The following is a 19,433-nucleotide window of genomic DNA, read 5'->3' as shown; positions in this document are numbered from 1 at the left end:
TGAGGAGGGAAAATGCTTTTACGCACATAGGTGGCCAGCCTGTAGTGTGAGACTCCTGAGTTTATCACAGACTACTCACTAAAAAACCCCCTCTACTCTGTTGGACACAGACCTGGAATTGTTTGTCACATTACTTCAAGTCAGGCCAACATGTGACCTAAGCCCACAGGGCTCGCACCGTTTCTGGCATTATTTATTTTTTTGACCTACATTAAGAGATGTAAGTTATCATAAGATACAATTAATCCGTTTATCTTTATAGATTGATAACCAAGCAAGAAGTTGTGTTAAACTTTCTCTTTCATACTTTTAATTTAGGAGTCATTTGCTTCCTATGCAAAACTTACGGAGTAAACTGTGACCGATTTTTAGAAAAAATGTTTATTCATATTTATTTAACTAATACACCGTTAAAAAGACATTTCATCGATAACAATAATATAAACTAGAGGTCGTCCAGTGGTCGAAAACTCGTCCAAAATATATGTAATAAACAGTCACTATTTCCAACCCCTTAATAAAACATGTGATTAGAATTTCTTCCATTTGTTTTGATTTTCTGTTTATATTTCATAGTTATTTCGTCACGAGCATGGCAACCCATAAATAAGACCCAAGTTAATTTTTTATAATTTTTTAATTCATTTTTCGTGTTTTTTTTTACGAAAAACGATGCACGCGAGCTGAGAAAAAAGGTTGCCGAGAAACATGCTTGCCTATTAATATAGATTGTTTGTTACTGTATAGTATAGATTGTTAAAAACAACACAAACTTATTCGCAAATGAAACTACAGTATAACTTGTGCCGAACAATACGAAATTTGTCATAAATAATTGAACAAGTGGTTATACACATGGTCAAAACAAATTGACGCTTTCGTTGATATCTGATATCCATTCAATTTGAGATGATTTGATGGCCTTTGCTCACGGACCATTCACGTTAACAATGACATACGTGATACACCGTATGTGCGAATGTAGTGCGGCAACAAAAACGTGTTTAAACAATATTTTTGGATTTTTGTATTTTAAAAAATGAACGAAAATATCATATCATAAATATAGTTAAATAACTCAACGACCCATGATGTTTAAGGGTTACAGTATTTTTTACCGTATCAGAAAGACAAAACAAGATAATAAAGGGCATTTCATCCCAGGGAGCCAACTTATTTTATAGCGAATTTCCCATGTAGGGAATAAGCTATTACCGTAGTACTTACTTTCCGTGTCCGGACTGACTGATTAAATAATCTTCTTCCAAAATCTAGCAGCTTGAATAGCTGTCCATGTTGATTACCGTAGTACTCATGGTAAGACCTGGACCCGGGGCCGATTTACATTTTCGTTTTGAGGTCCTAAAAGAGAGAGGCCTAAAACACCGTCCGTTCAAACTCATATATATATTTATGAATTATTGTGAACATAACTTAAAAATATACTGTATATTTATATATGTGTGTCCGTTGGGACGATAACTCGAACAAAAATGGTCCGATTTTGATGAAATTTGGTATAAACGTGTAAACCTACTTTTATTCGCGAACTAGCATGATCGGACTATGGGAACGGGGGTTTATGGGGGGGGGTTATGGGGTAAAAATAGCTTTTTCCCATTTTCGACCCTAAAAACACAAAATTTCACAATTTCTTTCCAAACCGTTTTGTAGAGCTTACAAAAACAATTAATTTAGTATAGTGAAGCGTTGTTGTGCGCCTTTAATGCTTACGGAGAAAATTCAAAAAAAATTGTAAATTTAAAATCCCTACGTTATTCTTATGGAGAATAAGTCAACAGTTGTAGTTTGCTTGTTTATGAACATGTTTTGATAGAATTTGGAAAATACATTCATTTGTTACTAAACTATTAACTTTTTACAATAAAAAACCCTTTTTTTACCCTCCCTGTTGCAGCAAACCTAAGTACTCGTTAAACCGGATTCTATTTAAATAGGGAATAAATGTGATATTTGTAGGGAGGCATTTTAGTGTAAATCCAATCAGGCTAATGGAAATTCATTTCGTCTGCAGGTTTGCTGCGGCGGGGGTATTATTAATTTTTAACGTTATTTTTTCTAGGAGTTAAAAAAATCTTATTACTTTTTTATTTCATCTCTTGCTCCTTAAACTAAGCTAATTCATGTTCAAGGCCCACCTCTAGCAGCTCAACACTATTGAACACATTTCAAGTGGGCCAAACACACGGTCAAAACAAATGTAAAACGCTTCCCTTGATATGTGATATCCAATCGATTACCGACGACCTTTGCTCGTAGACCATACACGCTATGAGGACACGCGACACGACCAAACACGGCAAAGTTGCATTGCTGTCATCGACCATTGGTCAGTGGTCACTCCTTCCGCGATTGCTGTACACTGCACGGCAGGCGCTTATTTACCTATGCAGCCTCAGTGAACGTTAGGAGGTTGTAAATATGGCCGACGAAGTGACGGAATACACCGCTATGCAAGAAAGTATTTTCAACATGGACAACTTCGTCGTAGAAAAGTTGATAGGCAAGGGACAGTTCAGCTGTGTTTACAAAGCCAAAGTGAAGACTGGTGAACATAGGACGGTGGCGCTTAAGAAAATACAGATATTTGACATGGTGGATGTTAAGGCTAGATTGGACTGCATGAAGGAGATAAATTTATTGCAGGTATAAAGTTTCGTCGCTTGTTTATAAACCTACAGCTTGTACGGCGTTCAGCAAAAAATTGTTTATAACTAGATTTGCTAGAAACTAAATCGCTGGAACTTTTTGAGTTAAGAACTAAGTTCGAATGAAATAGTATTAATAATTGAATACTGCGTTTATCGCTTCATTTTGTCAACAAATAGTTTTCTTGTAGATTTCTCAAAGTAAAATTTTACTAAGACACTTGATTACATTCTACGAATATAAATACATTAATATATAGAGTTAAATACTAGTCATAGTTATAACTACGAATATAACTATGAGCAAATTAATTTTCCTACTGATAACTATCTACATTAAGATAACTAAGACACCTCATTATTTCCCCACAAAATTGAAAGAAAAGGCGATGTTTTTCATATTTTATTCAATAACTAAATTGGAAATAGTCATAGGTTTTAATTATATTATTTAGGAATTGTAATAATTATCCTTATACAAGTAACAACAATTAATTTAATATAAAACCAACTATACTTCCAACATTTTGCTTAAGTAAAAGTGTGGTTAAGTTGTAATCATGACATGTTCATCTTTAGTATTAAATTAATGGTGTAAAACAATGACATAACTTGATTCAAATCCAAACCGGTTTTAAAAGGTTCAGGAACAATAAATAAATAAGGTCTTTATTCATGAGCGAATTTCAGTTCATCATCAGACAATCTATAGTAGGGTGTGTGTTTGTGTGTGTGGATTTGTACAGGATCTACAGACACCCATGTAGTATGTTTTTTTATTATTTACTTAATTTGGTATGTGGATACTTATCTATTATCTCATTACTCTTTTTCCTTTTTTTAACATTTTTGTGTTAAATTTTCTTATAAAAATAGTCTGATTTCATAAAAAGGGGTATAATGATTTTGATTAAAATTTAGAACATTTTTGTGGTTAGATATAAGTCCCTTTAACCGTAAACAAAATAGCACAACTCCCAACGCTGGTAATTTTAAGTTACATTTCAAAATTTATGAAGATTTTTGTGATTTTCGTTATATAAACTCGTAGTTTCTCCTGCTTACCCATTAAAATTCGGCTAATGGGAGAGAAAGCATGTGTCAGTTTGCTGATGCCATTTATTTTAATTCGGACAACAGCCTTTTTCTTCTTTTTTTTACAACATTTATTTCTGGTTCAATATTACATTAGTCACAGAAGTTTTAACAAAATAAAAAATAAAATAACACAAATAATAACATTGCGGGTTCGCTCAAACTTGAGACAGCCTGTAACATAGTAAAGTTAGATGCAGGTCACATGTTCAACTTTCTTTAGGCTTCGTCCAACAAGAAGTCCTCGGGAAGCCTTCGGCGCAATCTTCTATTTTCTTTTGTTTTGCAAAGATTGAATGCCAGTGCTCCAGTAACATTGAACAGAGAATTTAGAAATTTGGTGGATGTTTCAATGAAGGTCGAGACAGACTCTATTCCAATCTCTTCGAGTATGTGTTTATTTCTAACTAAAACCAAGGAGCATTCACTGCTATTCTAAGAATTTTATTTTAGATTACTTGAATTTTGAACTGTTCATTTTTTGAAATAGCTGATCCCCAGAAAGGTGATCCATATGTTATTAACGGCTGAATTATTTATGTATAGATTAAAACTGCATAAGCTGGTTTTAGAGTAGATTTTCTATTTATCAAAGGAAAAAAGCTTTACAAGGCGTACATAACCTTGGGACAGTTTTTTTTATTAACGTGGTAGTTCCAATTAAGTTCTTTGTCCAGCCATACTCCAAGATATTTTATGGTCTGGTCATCAGGGTTCCACGGTAGAAAGTTACCATATATTTGAACTTCATGTGGCAATGTAGGTTTTTTTCAAGGAAAATATTTTGGTCTAATTAGTTGAATTTAGTTGAAATTTCTACTTGTAGAACCAATCAATGAGAACGGCCAAAGAGTATTGTAGAGAATATGTGGCCTCGTGGATGTCGGAAAAAGGTATTTTCACATTGATATGATAAGAAATACTTATTACTATTTTGTAATTTTCCTTGGCAGCAAATGGACCACCCCAACATCATCAAGTACTACGCATCCCTGATAAAGAACAACGAGCTGGTGATTGTCTTGGAGCTAGCAGAGGCCGGGGACTTGGCTCGGATGATCAAGTACTTCCGAAGACAACGGCGGCTCATCCCAGAGAGAACTATCTGGAAATACTTTGTACAGATCTGCAGTGCGGTCTCCCACATGCACTCCAAGAGGATCATGCACAGAGGTAAAACATATACCCCCTCCACAGGAAACCTGCAGATTTAGTCAATTTCCGCCTGGCTGGAATTCAACTGAATTATTCCTTTAAAATTGTCAGATTTATTTGCTATTTAAATATCACTAGATAACCCGTTACTCAACATTGAGCAAAACTGCACCTTGTAATCAAACAATAAAGAATCATGAACAATAAACTCTCCCTTGTTTGCTCTGCATGGAGATTGGAAATATCCAGAAACCTCTCTCTTCTTATTGGCCACTTTCCCTTCACTATAAACCCACCAGCCACCCTATAAAGAGGAGAGATCACTCAAATAATTTTAAAACATATAAATTCAGACCCATTTTTCACATGGGCATGCTGAAATTCAAACCTCCAATATCAAAGATATCATAACCAGATGCTAAATGTTTAGCTTATGAAAATTGCACTCTTTTTCATATCCCCCAAATTCGCAAATTTCTATAACTATAGTTATTTCTTCAACACTCTACAGCATACAATCAGATTATTTATCACTTCTAAGATTTTTCCATCTTCAACCATAACTATTACTTTTTCCTACAGTTACCTAACAATGTACATGTTCCCTCACTGATTTGAGAAAGCAAAGTGGCCAATTCGCTCATCAGTGAGACAATGTTAACATTGTCTCACTCTAACTACTTTGTCTCACTCCAGATTTGCAACGAGAAGGCACGAAATAGTGAGCGTGTAACATGCAGGCAACGTCGTATGCGCGCGATATACGTTGGCAGCACTGGCTGTAAATCAGCTGGTCAGCTGTTGTACTGTTGTATTTGTCACAACACATTAAATGTTATATTAAAAGTTCACTTCTGTGTAAAAATAGGTTATGTTTCTTCACCAATTTATTTGTTTTATGGTAACTGTAGGAAAAGTATAATGTGCAACTCGAGTTCAAAGTACAATTGCCTCACTCGAGAAACCATTCCTCACTCGCCTACGGCTCGTGAGTAAGGATTTCTCTCGAGTGAGTCAATTGCTCACTTTTCTCACTAGTTGCACAAATAACTATTCTACAAGATCCTAAACTGAACTGAACATTTCTCTTTCAGACATAAAACCAGCAAACGTTTTCATCACCGCAGATGGCACAGTTAAGCTCGGTGACCTAGGTCTCGGTCGCTACTTCAGTGCCAAGACTATGGCAGCACACTCTATGGTTGGAACTCCGTACTACATGAGTCCTGAGCGAATGCAGGAGTGTGGTTACACCTTCTCTAGCGACATATGGTCCTTGGGTTGCTTACTGTATGAGGTAACCTGGAGATTGTTTTAGATTTGTTAGGTGCAGTTGCAGAAATAAAGCTCTCCGAGGAGGACTGGCAGAACATTTCAGGATAAAATCTTTCTTAAACAAATAACCTCATATACTTAACTTCCCATTCAATAGTTTTTTGTGTAACTAGTGGGTAAAGTGGCACTTTGCTGCACACGAGAGCAATGTTTACACGAGCCGCAGGCGAGTGCGGAATGATCTCGAGTGCAGCAAAGGCCTTTTGCACTAGTGTTACACATAATATTTTTCCTACAGTCACAACATAGCTTCTTGAGAGAAATTACTAATAGGTATGGAGAGAGGTCTGTAATACTAACATTGTAAAATGAGACGTCAGATAAACTGTTCAGTGTAAAAACAATGTGGTATTGAATTTACCAGCTTGGAGTCAGAAGATGATGAATAATAATGACCTAATAAAAACATCATGTAAATATTAAAATCTTGTTAAGTTTTTTTTCTTATGAATTTGTGCAGAGATTATTTATTAAATGATATTTTAAAATGTGTATAATGAACATTTTTATCTAGTAAACATGATTCCAAAATTAACCAGCAAATTTTATCAAACAGAATAAAACGTTTTAGGCCTTATACTGCATTGATACAGTTAAACTGTATCAAACTTTTGGCAAACAAAAGTTGGTACTATAAATTTAATTTAAATTTGAGTGTGAAATTTCAGTCAATGAATAAAAAAAGTCAAAAAGGGTTTAGATCTGTTTAGCAGTGGATTGAAATTAAATTAAATGTAAAATTTTAATGCATTTTTTTACTGCTACCTTCTGTAGTGTATTCCAACTTAGGTTGGGCATTTGTGTATTGTTAGTTGTAATGTGTTAGGTAGTTAAGTTTTTTCACCTGAGGACGGGATCAGATTCCAGATCCCGAAATGTATTGTTTTTTACAATCATGATGGAAAATGTCCGCAATAAACCTTTGAACAAAATGTAAATTTGTTTTGCAGATGGCTGCACTTCAATCGCCGTTTTACGGGAATAAAATGAATTTGTTTACGCTATGCAAAAAAATTGAAAGATGTGAATACGCTCCAATCCCATCAGTTGTATATTCTATGCAGGTGCGTAATTGAAAATTTCAAGGGTTATATATTATTTAAGGAATTCCAGATACATGTAGAAAAATTATTTAAGAGATTATTTATGCAGATCTATTATTCATTATTTAAGAACCAGTCAGACATATATATTCTCAGTTCCTGGCCCTGGTTGTCACTTTAAAATGGAACGCATATTACAATTCCTTGTTGTAACATGAATAGGTCTAGTGACCACGTATATAAACTTGGTATAAAATGTTAGCACAGTCAATTCAGTTGTTATTACATTTGACTAGAACACAGCACTCTACCTAGACCTAGACAGCATAGCATTTGATTATCTACATAGGGTTTTGGCTTTAGCATACAATGTATCAAAAACTACCGTTAAAACAAATCAAATGTTTCCTGATGTAAATTTACACCTTTCTAGATGCAGAAGCTAATCAAAGAGTGTATAACAGCTGACCCATCTAGACGGCCAGACATTTCTCATGTTCACGGAGTTGCACAGACGATGCACGAGAAAAACATTTTTAGACACCCGGCCGCTCCTCACTCCCTCCCGCCTTCCTCTGTCTCCATCAGACGAGTTCTTCAGTCTCGATGTTCTAACAAATGATTCTCATTTGATCGTAAGGCCTAACTGATGTCTCCTGTCACCAATTTTTTGCACTTCAGTCAAACAATGTTGGTTTTGCGCAAGTGTTCTGTTGAGTGTTGGTGCTGAGAAGACTTTCTGGGAGAAAGTGTTGCTACCAAAAGCTGTTGTTTTTAGTGTAATCATTACTACTGTAAATTATTTTACTGTTTGAAGGAATGCAATGTAAATTATTTTTGTAGAGAAAAAGTGAAAATGTTAAATATAGGTAGTGTAAAATTTAATTACTTTAACTATGCTTTTGCTAGCTTTTAGAGTTGCATTAAGATTAATGTTTTAAAATTGTATAAAACCTTTTTGCAAATAAATATTTAACGTATCAATATTTTACCTAAAAGGTTATTATGCTGTGTCAAGTTGTTAATGTTTTCACAGAGAAGTAAGAAACAGAGGATACATTCAATGGTACACTTAAGTAAAGTCTAGCACCAGTCGCTGGTATCTAGAGCAAATTCAATTCATCGTTCCCTCCCGCTCTCCTTTCCCCCTCGTCATCACGTACTACAGCGCTCATGCTGTAGGAAGACCCTGTGCGCTACAACTGCTGTACAACAATGCTGTGTGTCCATCGCTGTTCGGGCTCTTCCTTCAGTACAAGTACTGTACATTTACAATACAACATACCAGAGCTAAAAGCACACAGATGTCCCATAAGCTACTTGTATCCTCTCTATCTTACTCCTTTGTGATGGGCTCAATTGTATCTGAATAGGCCTATGGTATAACTGAACAGAATGAACTAAGAGAAATTTAAAAGATTCCAATATTTTATTTTAAACAGGTATCGGTAACTTAAAACAAAAATCCATTTAACTGAAGAAATATTATTTATTAAACGTAAAAATAGATACACTTGATTCAAAACAAAAAAGAAACTTACAACATAACACTGTTTGCAAACCTATAAAATAAAATTTAAAAAACACATACCTAGTCTATGTATTCATTTTTTATAATAATTTTAAAGCTAAATTTATTTTATTGTTCTATAACTACAACATAATATACATATAAACATGATAATATTTTGACTTTCAAATTAAATTAGATAAATACAAATACAGACGCTTCGCTGCTTTAAGTTAATTACTTTTTATTAGTCGGACAAAAATAATTTATTTCCATTCTGTTACAATTTTAAGAGGAAATAAATATTCCAAATAATATAGGCTACAAAAAAATGTTGGACTGAAAAAATTAAAAATTTAAAGAGGTATTTTACTACTATAGTACAGAAAAATTTAACAGAAAAGTACCCTAAAGAGTTATGACTGCCAAAAGATGTTTCCTACCATTTTCCAAATTTGTAGTAAAAAGTTACTATTGATGGCTTGATTTTTGGGATGGGAGGGAATAAAAGTTGTTAAAATTGTACATTTTCACAAATTTTACAGAAACCATACAATTATCAACGTATTCTAGATGGGAATTATACCCACATTTTCAACTTTGGCAACCTTCTCCTCCTAATGTCAATTTAACACGTTCGCTCCGTTAACTTTTTTAGCAATTTATTAAGGTTTTCTCTTACGTGTACCATTGGTGGTCCCCAAAACCCTGCCGTGTTCCACCAGTGGTACACGCAGTAGTCCCCAAATCTCCGACATGCGCCACCAGTGGACCCCGTGACTATGGTGATTGTACACATCAAAACGGCATTTCAGTCAGAGTCTTTGTGAGTGTTTTTACTAAATATAATTATATTCGTGTTTGTAGAAGCCACATGAAACGTGTGCGTGGGTGGTACATGAACGGTACATTAAAAAATAGCGAGATACAAAAGAAAACGTGTTTTTCCTACAGTTACCTGACATAGTGGGCTTCCTTGCACTGATTATAGCATATAAAAGTAGCTAATTGCTGCATCCCACACGGCACAAGGGTATCCTAGGAATATTCCCAGAATGTCCCATCAGGATATAAAGAATATCCCCAGGACATATCCCCATATCCTGGGTACATCAAAACACAAAACAATAATGATTTAGTCAGAAAAGTGCATTTATCAGTTAAGTATTTTGATAAAATAGTTAATAAAAACAAATTTTGAAAAAACATAGAACAAAAATACCATCACCAAATGGGTTTTGAACCTGACACCTTGAACTTATGAACCTCTGAGCTTTCTGTAATGGTTAATATTATGTGTTTTCAAGCAGTTAAAGAGGAGCCGACAACTGCAATGGTTGCAATACTTAAAATATTTGTGATACTATGATTCGATTTACAGTATTCATCAATACTGTTGTTGAATTGTTTTTTCTAAGAGTTGGAGAAGATTTGAATATAGATTAATTGATTACCAATTAGTAATGTTATTATTATAATTGTTATATGATTAATTAATCTTTCCCCTTAAATTGTTTAGCTATTAAAAATTTACTCAAATAAGTTAAAAGAATTGTTATAAAAAACCATATTTGTTGCATTATTACTGTATATGTTAAGCAGGTGTTCCAACACTGTATTCTGCAGAGCTCTGCCCCACGGGAATTTCCTACCGATCTCCAAAGTATGTCCTATGGATATGATCAGAAAAACTTGATTAATTTGTATAAATCAATGGCAATGTTATTGTTACTTTGAAATAAGATTGAATTCCTTTTTAATTACTTTTCTCAAACACTTTTCACTTGAAAAAATACATTCAATACTAAAAAATATGTTTTAATGTAGCCAACTGGGACCGAGAATATCAATAGGAAGTCCCAAGGAAACCCTCAAAATGAATTTTTGTGTGGCATATGTGTAATATCCTAGAGTGATCCTAGGGACATTTTTCAAATCCTGGGACCTCTGTGGGATATGAGGGACTGGTCAGGATATCCTGGGAATATCCTGTGCTGTGTGGGATTTACTTACTTTTGCTGAACTCATTTGACTTTTGCCGCACTCCAGTATTCCAACCAAACAACACAAAACTGTGCTTTTATTAGGCAGGTAATACACGTACGCTTGAAAATAAGTTTGCAACACTTAAAGATCCTACAACTACGATCAGCTGGCAGTGTTTCAAATTCCAATGTTTAGATTTAACCTAACCTAAACGTGTTGTATAGTGTTTGAAAATTATTTAGGCCTACTAATTATGTATACGCTTTATAGTAACTGTAGGAAAAATATAATGTGTAACAGGAGTGCAAAGTTCCTTAGCTGCACTCGAGAAACATTCCACACTCGCCTGCGGCTTGTGCGTGAACATTTCTCTAAGGTGCAGCAAAGTGCCACTTCACACTCTAGTTAGACAAAGAATTATTAATTTATTTCAACAACAAAACTTTCAAAATATCTTAAGTTACGGTACTGTATATAAAACATTATTTTTCACTGCTCAAAGTTTATAAGTTCAATGAATGTACTTGTTTTCAACATGATTACAGGTACCGTATGAGATAATAAGATAAATAAGATAATAATTACAGTATGCTAATTAAACTGTGTAGGTAATTAGCATAATTGTTATCTTATTTTGTTACTGAAACTGTACAAGTAGTGTACAGTTGATAAATAATAAATTATATCTAATTATTCCTATAAACACGATTTCATTTTTTTTTGTCTATGGTAATTTGCACACAAATTTACTTTTGACTGAAATTTAATTTGTCCGCCACCGGTGGCCACGTCGGAGTCGGAGCGAACGTATTGAATAATTCCACCACAAAAGAAAAAACTGACAAGCTTTTAACAATTAGACAACATAATTTTCTGGTGTGTGAGGTTCGGTGCTTCTTTACCTGAACATAATACTTAATAACTATGGTAAAAACAATGGTCGAAAAAACCGGGCCACTTAATGTTTCTGCTAACTCACAGTTAAACTCACTTTTTTCATCAATCTTAAAAAAAACTAGTTTTATAAAAATACCCTTTCAAAACTACACATCTAAAATCACAGCCAAGTTTATTCTTTGGAAATACCAATCTATAGGCAAATATGAAATGAAATTGAGACATTAGTAAAATAACATGGTATTACAAGATGTATAAATTTTTTATAACGTATAGGCTATGGCAATTAGTAAGTAAAGTATTATTGCAAAGAAGACCAATATTATTCTTTATAATCTTTTCTCAAAATTAATTCTCCCTCAAACTTTTTTCGCTCATCAGAATCATGAATCCATTCAAACAAAATCCAAACAAAAATGAAAATGAAGTACCTACATGTTTTAAGCACTTAACTGCTTTGTAAGCAATCATGATGCAAATGCAATGGGCTTCTCAGACCCATCTTTATATGTATACGAGAGGTCGTCCAGTGGTCGAAACTCGACCAAAAAAATGTAATGTACAGACGTCTCTATTTTCACCCCACACGGCTAAATAAAACATGTGATTGGAGTTTCTTCCATTTGTTTTGATTTTCTGTTTATATTTTGTTGTTATTTCGTCACCAGCATGGCAACCCATAAGATCCATGTTAATTTTTTCAAATTTTTAAACTCATTTTTTGTGCTTATCTTGGAGCCTATTTTAATTTATAAAGGGATTGTGTACACCTACAGGAAAATAGCTTTCTAACGATATGATCAGATTTTACCTATGATGAACACGGGCTGAGAAAAAAGGTTTTAAAGAAACATGCTTGCCTATTAATATATACGAGAGCACGCCCCGTGGTCGAAAAATCGACCAAAAGTATGTTTTGTACAAACTTCTCTATTTTCACCCCACACTGTAAATAAAACATGTGATTGGAATGTCTTCCATTTGTTTTGATTTTCTGTTTATATTGTGTTGTTATTTCGTCATCACCATAACAACCCATAAGACCCATGTTAATTTTTTTAAATTTCAAATTCATTTTTTGTGCTTATTTTTGAGCCTATTTTAATTTATAAAGGGATTCTGCACACCTACAGGAAAATAGCTTTCTAACGGTATGCGTAGATTTTCCCTACGATACACACGAGCTGAGAAAAAAGGTTTTAAAGAAACATGCTTGCCTATTAATATATAGATAGATAGATAGATGTGCTAAGCAAGCTCCTAACCATGTGGGACTTGCATCTGTTGCTGGGATTAATGTTTCATGTTGGTCATAGTGAGAGTTTGATCACTTGTTATTTTTGCTTTTACTTGCACAATGCCTTTTCAAATTCTTTAAGTAGCCTAGTTTTGGTAAATTTCTGTCATTGTCGTAACAAACTATTGAGTTCTTTCAGTAAGGTTGACATGTTTGGGACCGAAACGTGTATAGTAGGCCTAACCCAAAAATATTTTACGCTTTTCTGAAAAAAAATTTTGACTTTGTTGACTCCCTCGCTTTTTGGCCAGGGAATAAGCATAAAAAACCTTCAAAAATGGACCACAGGTCATTCCCCAGCCCGCGGTGGACGACCTTGAAGACATGCTACTGTGGGAAAACACGCTGCATATGGCAGTACCACATTACATTTAATGCTGCTCATATTTCTCTAATGTGTTTTCACGCTGCATTAGTGTGTGAAAAAACGCCTGTGGGGCCGTATCCATGGGCTGAATAATCTATATCTTAACTAAATAGGCCTATTGTTAAAAAGTAATTGTATTGCAAATTTGATGAAATTTTACCATCACAAATGTGTTCATTGTGTTACATCAGACCTTAGATCTACAAAAATTACATTAAAAGTAAATGTGTAAACATCCGTAATTACAGTACTTTAAGAAAAGGAAAACATTAAATAAAATATTCAACAAGGATAATCAATATAAAATCAAATCATTTGTTCATTACCTGCACAGAGCATAGAATAAATATAGAGGCGGCACTTGCCGTCTGGAGTGAAGCAGGCTTCTCGTACCAAGATGGCGGCCGGCCCGGTCTGCATTTACATTTAAACCATTATATTGTTACCATGGAAACCACTAATCAATATTTACTTTTAAAACTCTCACCTCAGAACTTTGAAAGCCCACGGGGCAGAGTCCTAGGTCAATATCGAAGGGCGGATAGTTCTATATGTATCCTCAAAGCGGTAGCTTCATTTAATTCATAAAGTAGCATAGAATAACACAGTGGTAATGACGCCGTGTTTTCAAAGTTCCAAGCCCGACTCTCTTACCAAGATGGCGGAAATCGGCTTCACTACTGGTATAGCTGTAGGTATAGGAGTGGCGGCTCTATATTTATTCTATGCTCTGTGATTAGCCTACCTGAAGCAATTAATCATTAAAACCATGTGTTAATTATTATTGTTCAAAACTCTTTGTAAAATATAACATTAGGCCTAAATGCAAAGCATATTTTTGTATTGTATATTCATAAATTATGGTAATAAGTTTAAATGACACTCCATGCAGCTCTACAAACATTATTTGGAGTAACATTACTCAGACCAAGTCTTTGTTAAGGCACAAGACCTAAAGTAGCCTGACAGTAGCTTAAACGTGACTATTGCTTCTTGGGATGACAAAATGAGCATAAAAAAAATTAGTTTATATGTCCGTTAGACCAATGAATAGGCTATAAAAAATATAAGAAATGCCTTTGTAAAATATTCAGTCTGGAAATATTTGAATTTTGGACAGTTCCTGCAGCGGCCGCTAGTAAACTATCGTGAGTGCACGGCCAAGTAAGCTGACTGAGTGGTACAAAGAATTGGCTTAGAGAGAGAGGTAGAGTATCTCCATAAAAATTTTGCTTCCTAAATGGTTTGTATTCATTGGTTAAACAAATAACTAATTACTTTTGTAAGCATTGTAAATAGGGGAGATAATCAGCTGGAGAGTGCAAGCTTACAGTGTAGGTTACTTTCTTTAAGCCTATCATAATATTAGCCTATATTGGTCTAGTTTACAGTGGGAAAAGCAAAGATCATAATTAATTTACAAACTAAATTTGCAAATAATATGGATAATGATAACTTAGTATCAATTTGAATTCATGGGCTAGATTAAACTTTGAACCCATCTAGAAGAAAAGAATGTTTGATTTCTGGTAGTTTTGGCAAAATTATGAACACAGGAGGCTTACCTAAGCATTTCCGATAGATCTTTGTTCATTCCAGACTTTGAGAAGCTCGTTCGGGTCATTGTAACCATGTGAAGCCACAACATAATGGTAATTATGAACACTATACTCTTTCTTGTAAAAGTAAAACTCGTCACAATGCAAAGGTTCAATGTGTAACTTATAGGCAACTAATCCCACAAATATGTCGTCGAATCTGAAGTGCTTTGTGAATAAGCTGCCATAGTATAGATCCAATAAAACTTCCTTGGAAACAACATACGCACCAGCCGTGACATAGGGAGGCCACAGATGGAATGGATACTCATCCAGAGAAACATACCACGTACCTGACCTGTGTCTGTGAGGAGAGGAAACAAATACGTATCCTGTAAAAAGCTTGACTTTTTCAGGAAGTTCAAAGTCCATAACTTGGGAAAGCTTTCTTGTTTTCATAGTTGCAGATTGAGGATTATCATAAGGCTTGTTCAGTATATCTCTTGTGTTCGTTTTTCCTGACTTTGAATCTATAGAGTCGATTGGAGTTTCTAAATAAGCAGGATAATGAACAGGATTTCTTAAAAACTGCAAAACATTTCTTGTGGACACATAAAAGTCATCATCAACAAAAAAGTAAAATTTTGAATTGTTACAAAATGTAACAGCCCACTTAAAAGCTATCATGGTTTTAATAGTGTTGTTGAAATAGGCGTCTGTAAAATTTGCTTGAACGATGTCACCAAATTTTTTACTTTCTTCATTAATTTTAGCTTGCAGTTTTTCATCACTGTTGTCCGCACCAAGAACAAACACTGTACGAATAGGTACATCGGAAAATCTTTTCTCAAATCCCCATGAGTTTCTAATAGCTAATCGATTATTGAAATGTTTTAATGCTGATTTTACTAAGTAAACAACTCGTAATGGAGTAATTTCATTGCTGCACTTGAACTTACAGTCATGGATAAAGGGAAAATTGTATTCGTTGATAGGTTCATGAGACGGTTTATGTCCATCGCGCATTTCTTGCACATATACAGATACATCACCTTCTAAGGGATATTCAAATTCGGTATAAAAATCCCTTTCAAACAAATGTGTAAACACTCCCATGTAAACCAAAACAAAGAATATAATAAAACCTACAACTATAACCTTTCTTCTCCGCAAATATAACATTATTTCAATAATAATTAACTTGGCTTTTAAAAATTGGTCAATAAACCATACTTCCACCATTTATCTATCACACACAATTATATCCTAACTTCAGCCAAGGCCTAGTTAGTGTACAGTGCCAATATGCTGCAATCTTAACAAGAGGTTTTTGATATTTCCTGAATATTAAAACCGTTTATGTCCAGAAATCCACGAAAAACTAGCTCTCAACATTGACATACAATCTATACATTAAGCTTGTTTAAAATTAAAATGGGGAAACATAACAAAGAAGAAAACCTAACCTCAACATTGGTACTAACTTACTTTACTTGACAATTGAAGAATTTAGAATTTACAAATTACATTCAGTCAGACAGAAAAAATACAGAAACAGATTTTTCTTTCTAGCTCTTGAAAGCTAGTTTGGCTACATGCATGAAGCTGCACTATTTTATTAAATCAAATATATATTCTTGATTATAACATTAATAGTCATTGTTCATTAATAACAGCGTTGTCAAAAACGACTATACGTCCTTGACATTTATTTAATGACCATATGCATTCAATTCAATTAATGCTGGTTATAAACTATATAAGTATTGTAATATGAGCGTTATATAAGCTGATTAATTGCGTGCGGGATAAAAGCTGGTGACAAAGTTTGAATTGGATATAAGAGGATTGGTGAATGTGCTTTGATTAGGTCAATTAATTCCTCCTTAAAAGACAAAGGTTTGATCATAAATTAAATACTCTTTTTATGATTCCAGTAATCATCACCATAGATTAGATAGTCAAAACAAACAATAATATCATAAACAGACATATTTTATAATTTACCTTTTTTAACTTTAATTTAACAAATTAATTTAACTTTATTTTATTTTACAATCATATCAGAATAACTATGAACAGTTAGTAAAAGGCATTATATAAATAAATGACTTGGGCAAGAATATCTCCAGATCTTGCAAAAATAGTCATGTCAGGTAACTATAAAACTAAACAAATCTGCATGCCAGTTCAAGCACTTTCACAGTTTTCAGTATATTGATAAATTCACTGTTGTCCAGCAAGTTAACGGTTAAATTATTCGGATGGGTTTCAATTAAGTTTTCCTTTATATTTCTTGCTAACTCTTGTTATTTCTTCAATCGCTGTAGGTATTTTGAAATCTTCATGGATTGACTGATTCGAGACAAACCACGGGACATCAAACTATTCTTTGTAGCTCCTTTGACTGAAATCTTTGAATTATTCCTAAGTTGAATTTGCTTGCCGTTCCTCAAAGCTGAATCCCGTACGTCCAAAAAGGTTTGATCATAGCTTTGTTATGTAAAGTGTGACAAATTTATCACACCCCTGCAGCAAACCTGCAGACTAAGTGAATTCCCATTTGCCTGCCTCCGATTTAAATGTACGGATATAGTTTCAATTCATATGGTTTTGTTTTTCAATTCTGTATATTTTATTTTCAATATTTTAGTAAATTTATGTTAAAATAATTAAATTAAAATCAATTAAGTATGATAAAGTCGGTAGCTTTTTGTTGGCCGAAACTGGGCCCAGCTGTTCCTGATCATTGGGCTTTAAATAAATGATCCTGGCTAATGAAACAGCTGATCTTAGTCAGTAACAAAGCTACATGCTACACAAATCAACTCACGCCATTTTACACTCATCCTTCACTCATATTTGGGTTAAAATACGCACCTAGGTGGCGTCCATATCTCAATGATTGATAATATTGATTAATGAGCTGATGTCACCTGTCTGCCATGTTATCTTTATCTTATGGGACGTCTGACACTAAACAAAACAACCCTACTTGCGACCTTGCCAATTCTAACAGGCCGCGGCCTGAAGTTATAGGTGGCCGTGCCTCCAATACATATATTTCTAAAATTGGTTTTACGATTTGTTATTGTTCCACCTTATTATCTTTTTCTATTGTCTAATAATAGTTTATGATTGCCATTAAGCATAACGCTTATTGACTAACAGATTAATTTTTCACAGTAACAAGGCCCAGGATTATGTACTTTTACAAAAAACAGTAACAATAACACTGTTGTAATAACACTAATAATATTAAATTTACTAAAAATTCATTGCACTTTGTGGGCCTTTGCTTATGCCGCTACCTAAACTGGGTTCCTGGATACTTTGAAAAAAAATATCAAGTTGGCGGGAAATGGTAGCTGAAGATAGCTGACGTTCCATCTGACGGCCTGTTTTTTTGCCCATTTGATTTATGACAGGCCGAGTGGTAACTGGATGGAATTCAAAATATAGTAGACCTCCATGTGGATACCTTTGGAAATGTAGTTTGCTATTTTATATTTTGATTAAAATAAACATTATTAATTTCATCGGTTAGACCACGTTGTATGTATGTATCTGTAAAACTGATGTACGTTTTCGTGTTAAATATGTACCGGTAAATTGTTTAGGACTACTTCACTTCTACATAATAATTCAGATATTATTATTTATATTAGAAACTTATGGGAGAAAGTATGTGTCACAATGCTGATACCGTTTATTATTTATATTAGAAATGATGAAATACATTTGGTATTCAAAAGAATCCAGGTCCCAGGTAGAGTAGGGAGTAGAAATTGCAATGCGCCCTAAGCCTAAGTGGAATGTAAAGATTCAAAACATCCAACTCGAGATGCATACCACTTAGGTGAACGCTGAACTCCCAAAACATATGAGTAAGAATTTACATGGAAAGGTGGATGGCTTTATTGAAATTCACCCAGAACTGAAAATTAGCTTGAACATAAATTATAAACGTACACCTCCCAACTAACTAAAATATTATTTAGCATTCTTAATTTTGGTATTTTAAGTCGATACGGGTATTGTTTTTGGCTACCAGTAAATAAGTAAAAAAAAATGTATTACAATTATTATTGTATGTAAATTACATTATGATTACTATTACATTATGTGTGACATTATTATTATATGTAAAAGAATTTATGTATTAAATAACAAACAATGGTACCAATATGTGACTATCACAATATTATAGATATCAGTGTTTACTACTGATATATATTATCAAAACCCTTGACACTTTCCAGAAAGTTGATTTATCAAGCGTTGAAAATTAGGTTTTGACTCGTGATCCGACATGTGCGGGTCTCGGGATCTGCGAGTTAAAAAGTTGTCATTTTCGATTAGTTATTACGCAAGAACAAACAATGGTACCAATATGTGACTATCACACAATTATAGATATCAGTGTTTACTACTGATATATATTATCAAAACTCTTGACACTTTCCAGAAAGTTGATTTATGAAGCGATGAAAATTAGGTTTTGGCTCGTGATCCGACATGTGCGGGTCTCGGGATCTGCG

The 19,433-nt window shown here is 34.0% G+C and overlaps 2 protein-coding genes across 2 annotated transcripts; one reads left to right on the top strand and one right to left on the bottom strand.

Annotated features, from left to right (window-relative positions):
- The first annotated feature begins 2,431 nt into the window (after positions 1-2,431).
- On the top strand, positions 2,432-8,197 carry LOC129000091 (serine/threonine-protein kinase Nek7-like). The gene is made up of 5 exons (XM_054426970.1): positions 2,432-2,667; positions 4,718-4,937; positions 6,014-6,216; positions 7,205-7,318; positions 7,731-8,197. Exons 1-5 carry the CDS (start codon positions 2,443-2,445, stop codon positions 7,917-7,919), a joined length of 951 nt encoding a protein of 316 aa, XP_054282945.1. The 5' UTR covers positions 2,432-2,442; the 3' UTR covers positions 7,920-8,197.
- A 4,531-nt stretch (positions 8,198-12,728) lies between these two features.
- On the bottom strand, positions 12,729-16,374 carry LOC129001767 (beta-1,3-galactosyltransferase brn). Its single transcript, XM_054429206.1, has one exon. The coding sequence runs from the start codon at positions 16,132-16,134 to the stop codon at positions 14,920-14,922; it is 1,215 nt and encodes a 404-aa protein (XP_054285181.1). The 5' UTR covers positions 16,135-16,374; the 3' UTR covers positions 12,729-14,919.
- Positions 16,375-19,433: the final 3,059 nt, after the last annotated feature.

This window comes from Macrosteles quadrilineatus, unplaced genomic scaffold, assembly GCF_028750875.1.
Source record: "Macrosteles quadrilineatus isolate MER2022 unplaced genomic scaffold, UCM_ALF_1.0 Scaffold_8__2_contigs__length_117827958, whole genome shotgun sequence".
Taxonomy (NCBI): domain Eukaryota; kingdom Metazoa; phylum Arthropoda; class Insecta; order Hemiptera; family Cicadellidae; genus Macrosteles; species Macrosteles quadrilineatus.
Note: the sequence above shows the minus strand (reverse complement) of the source record. Positions and strands in the feature narration are given on the sequence as shown.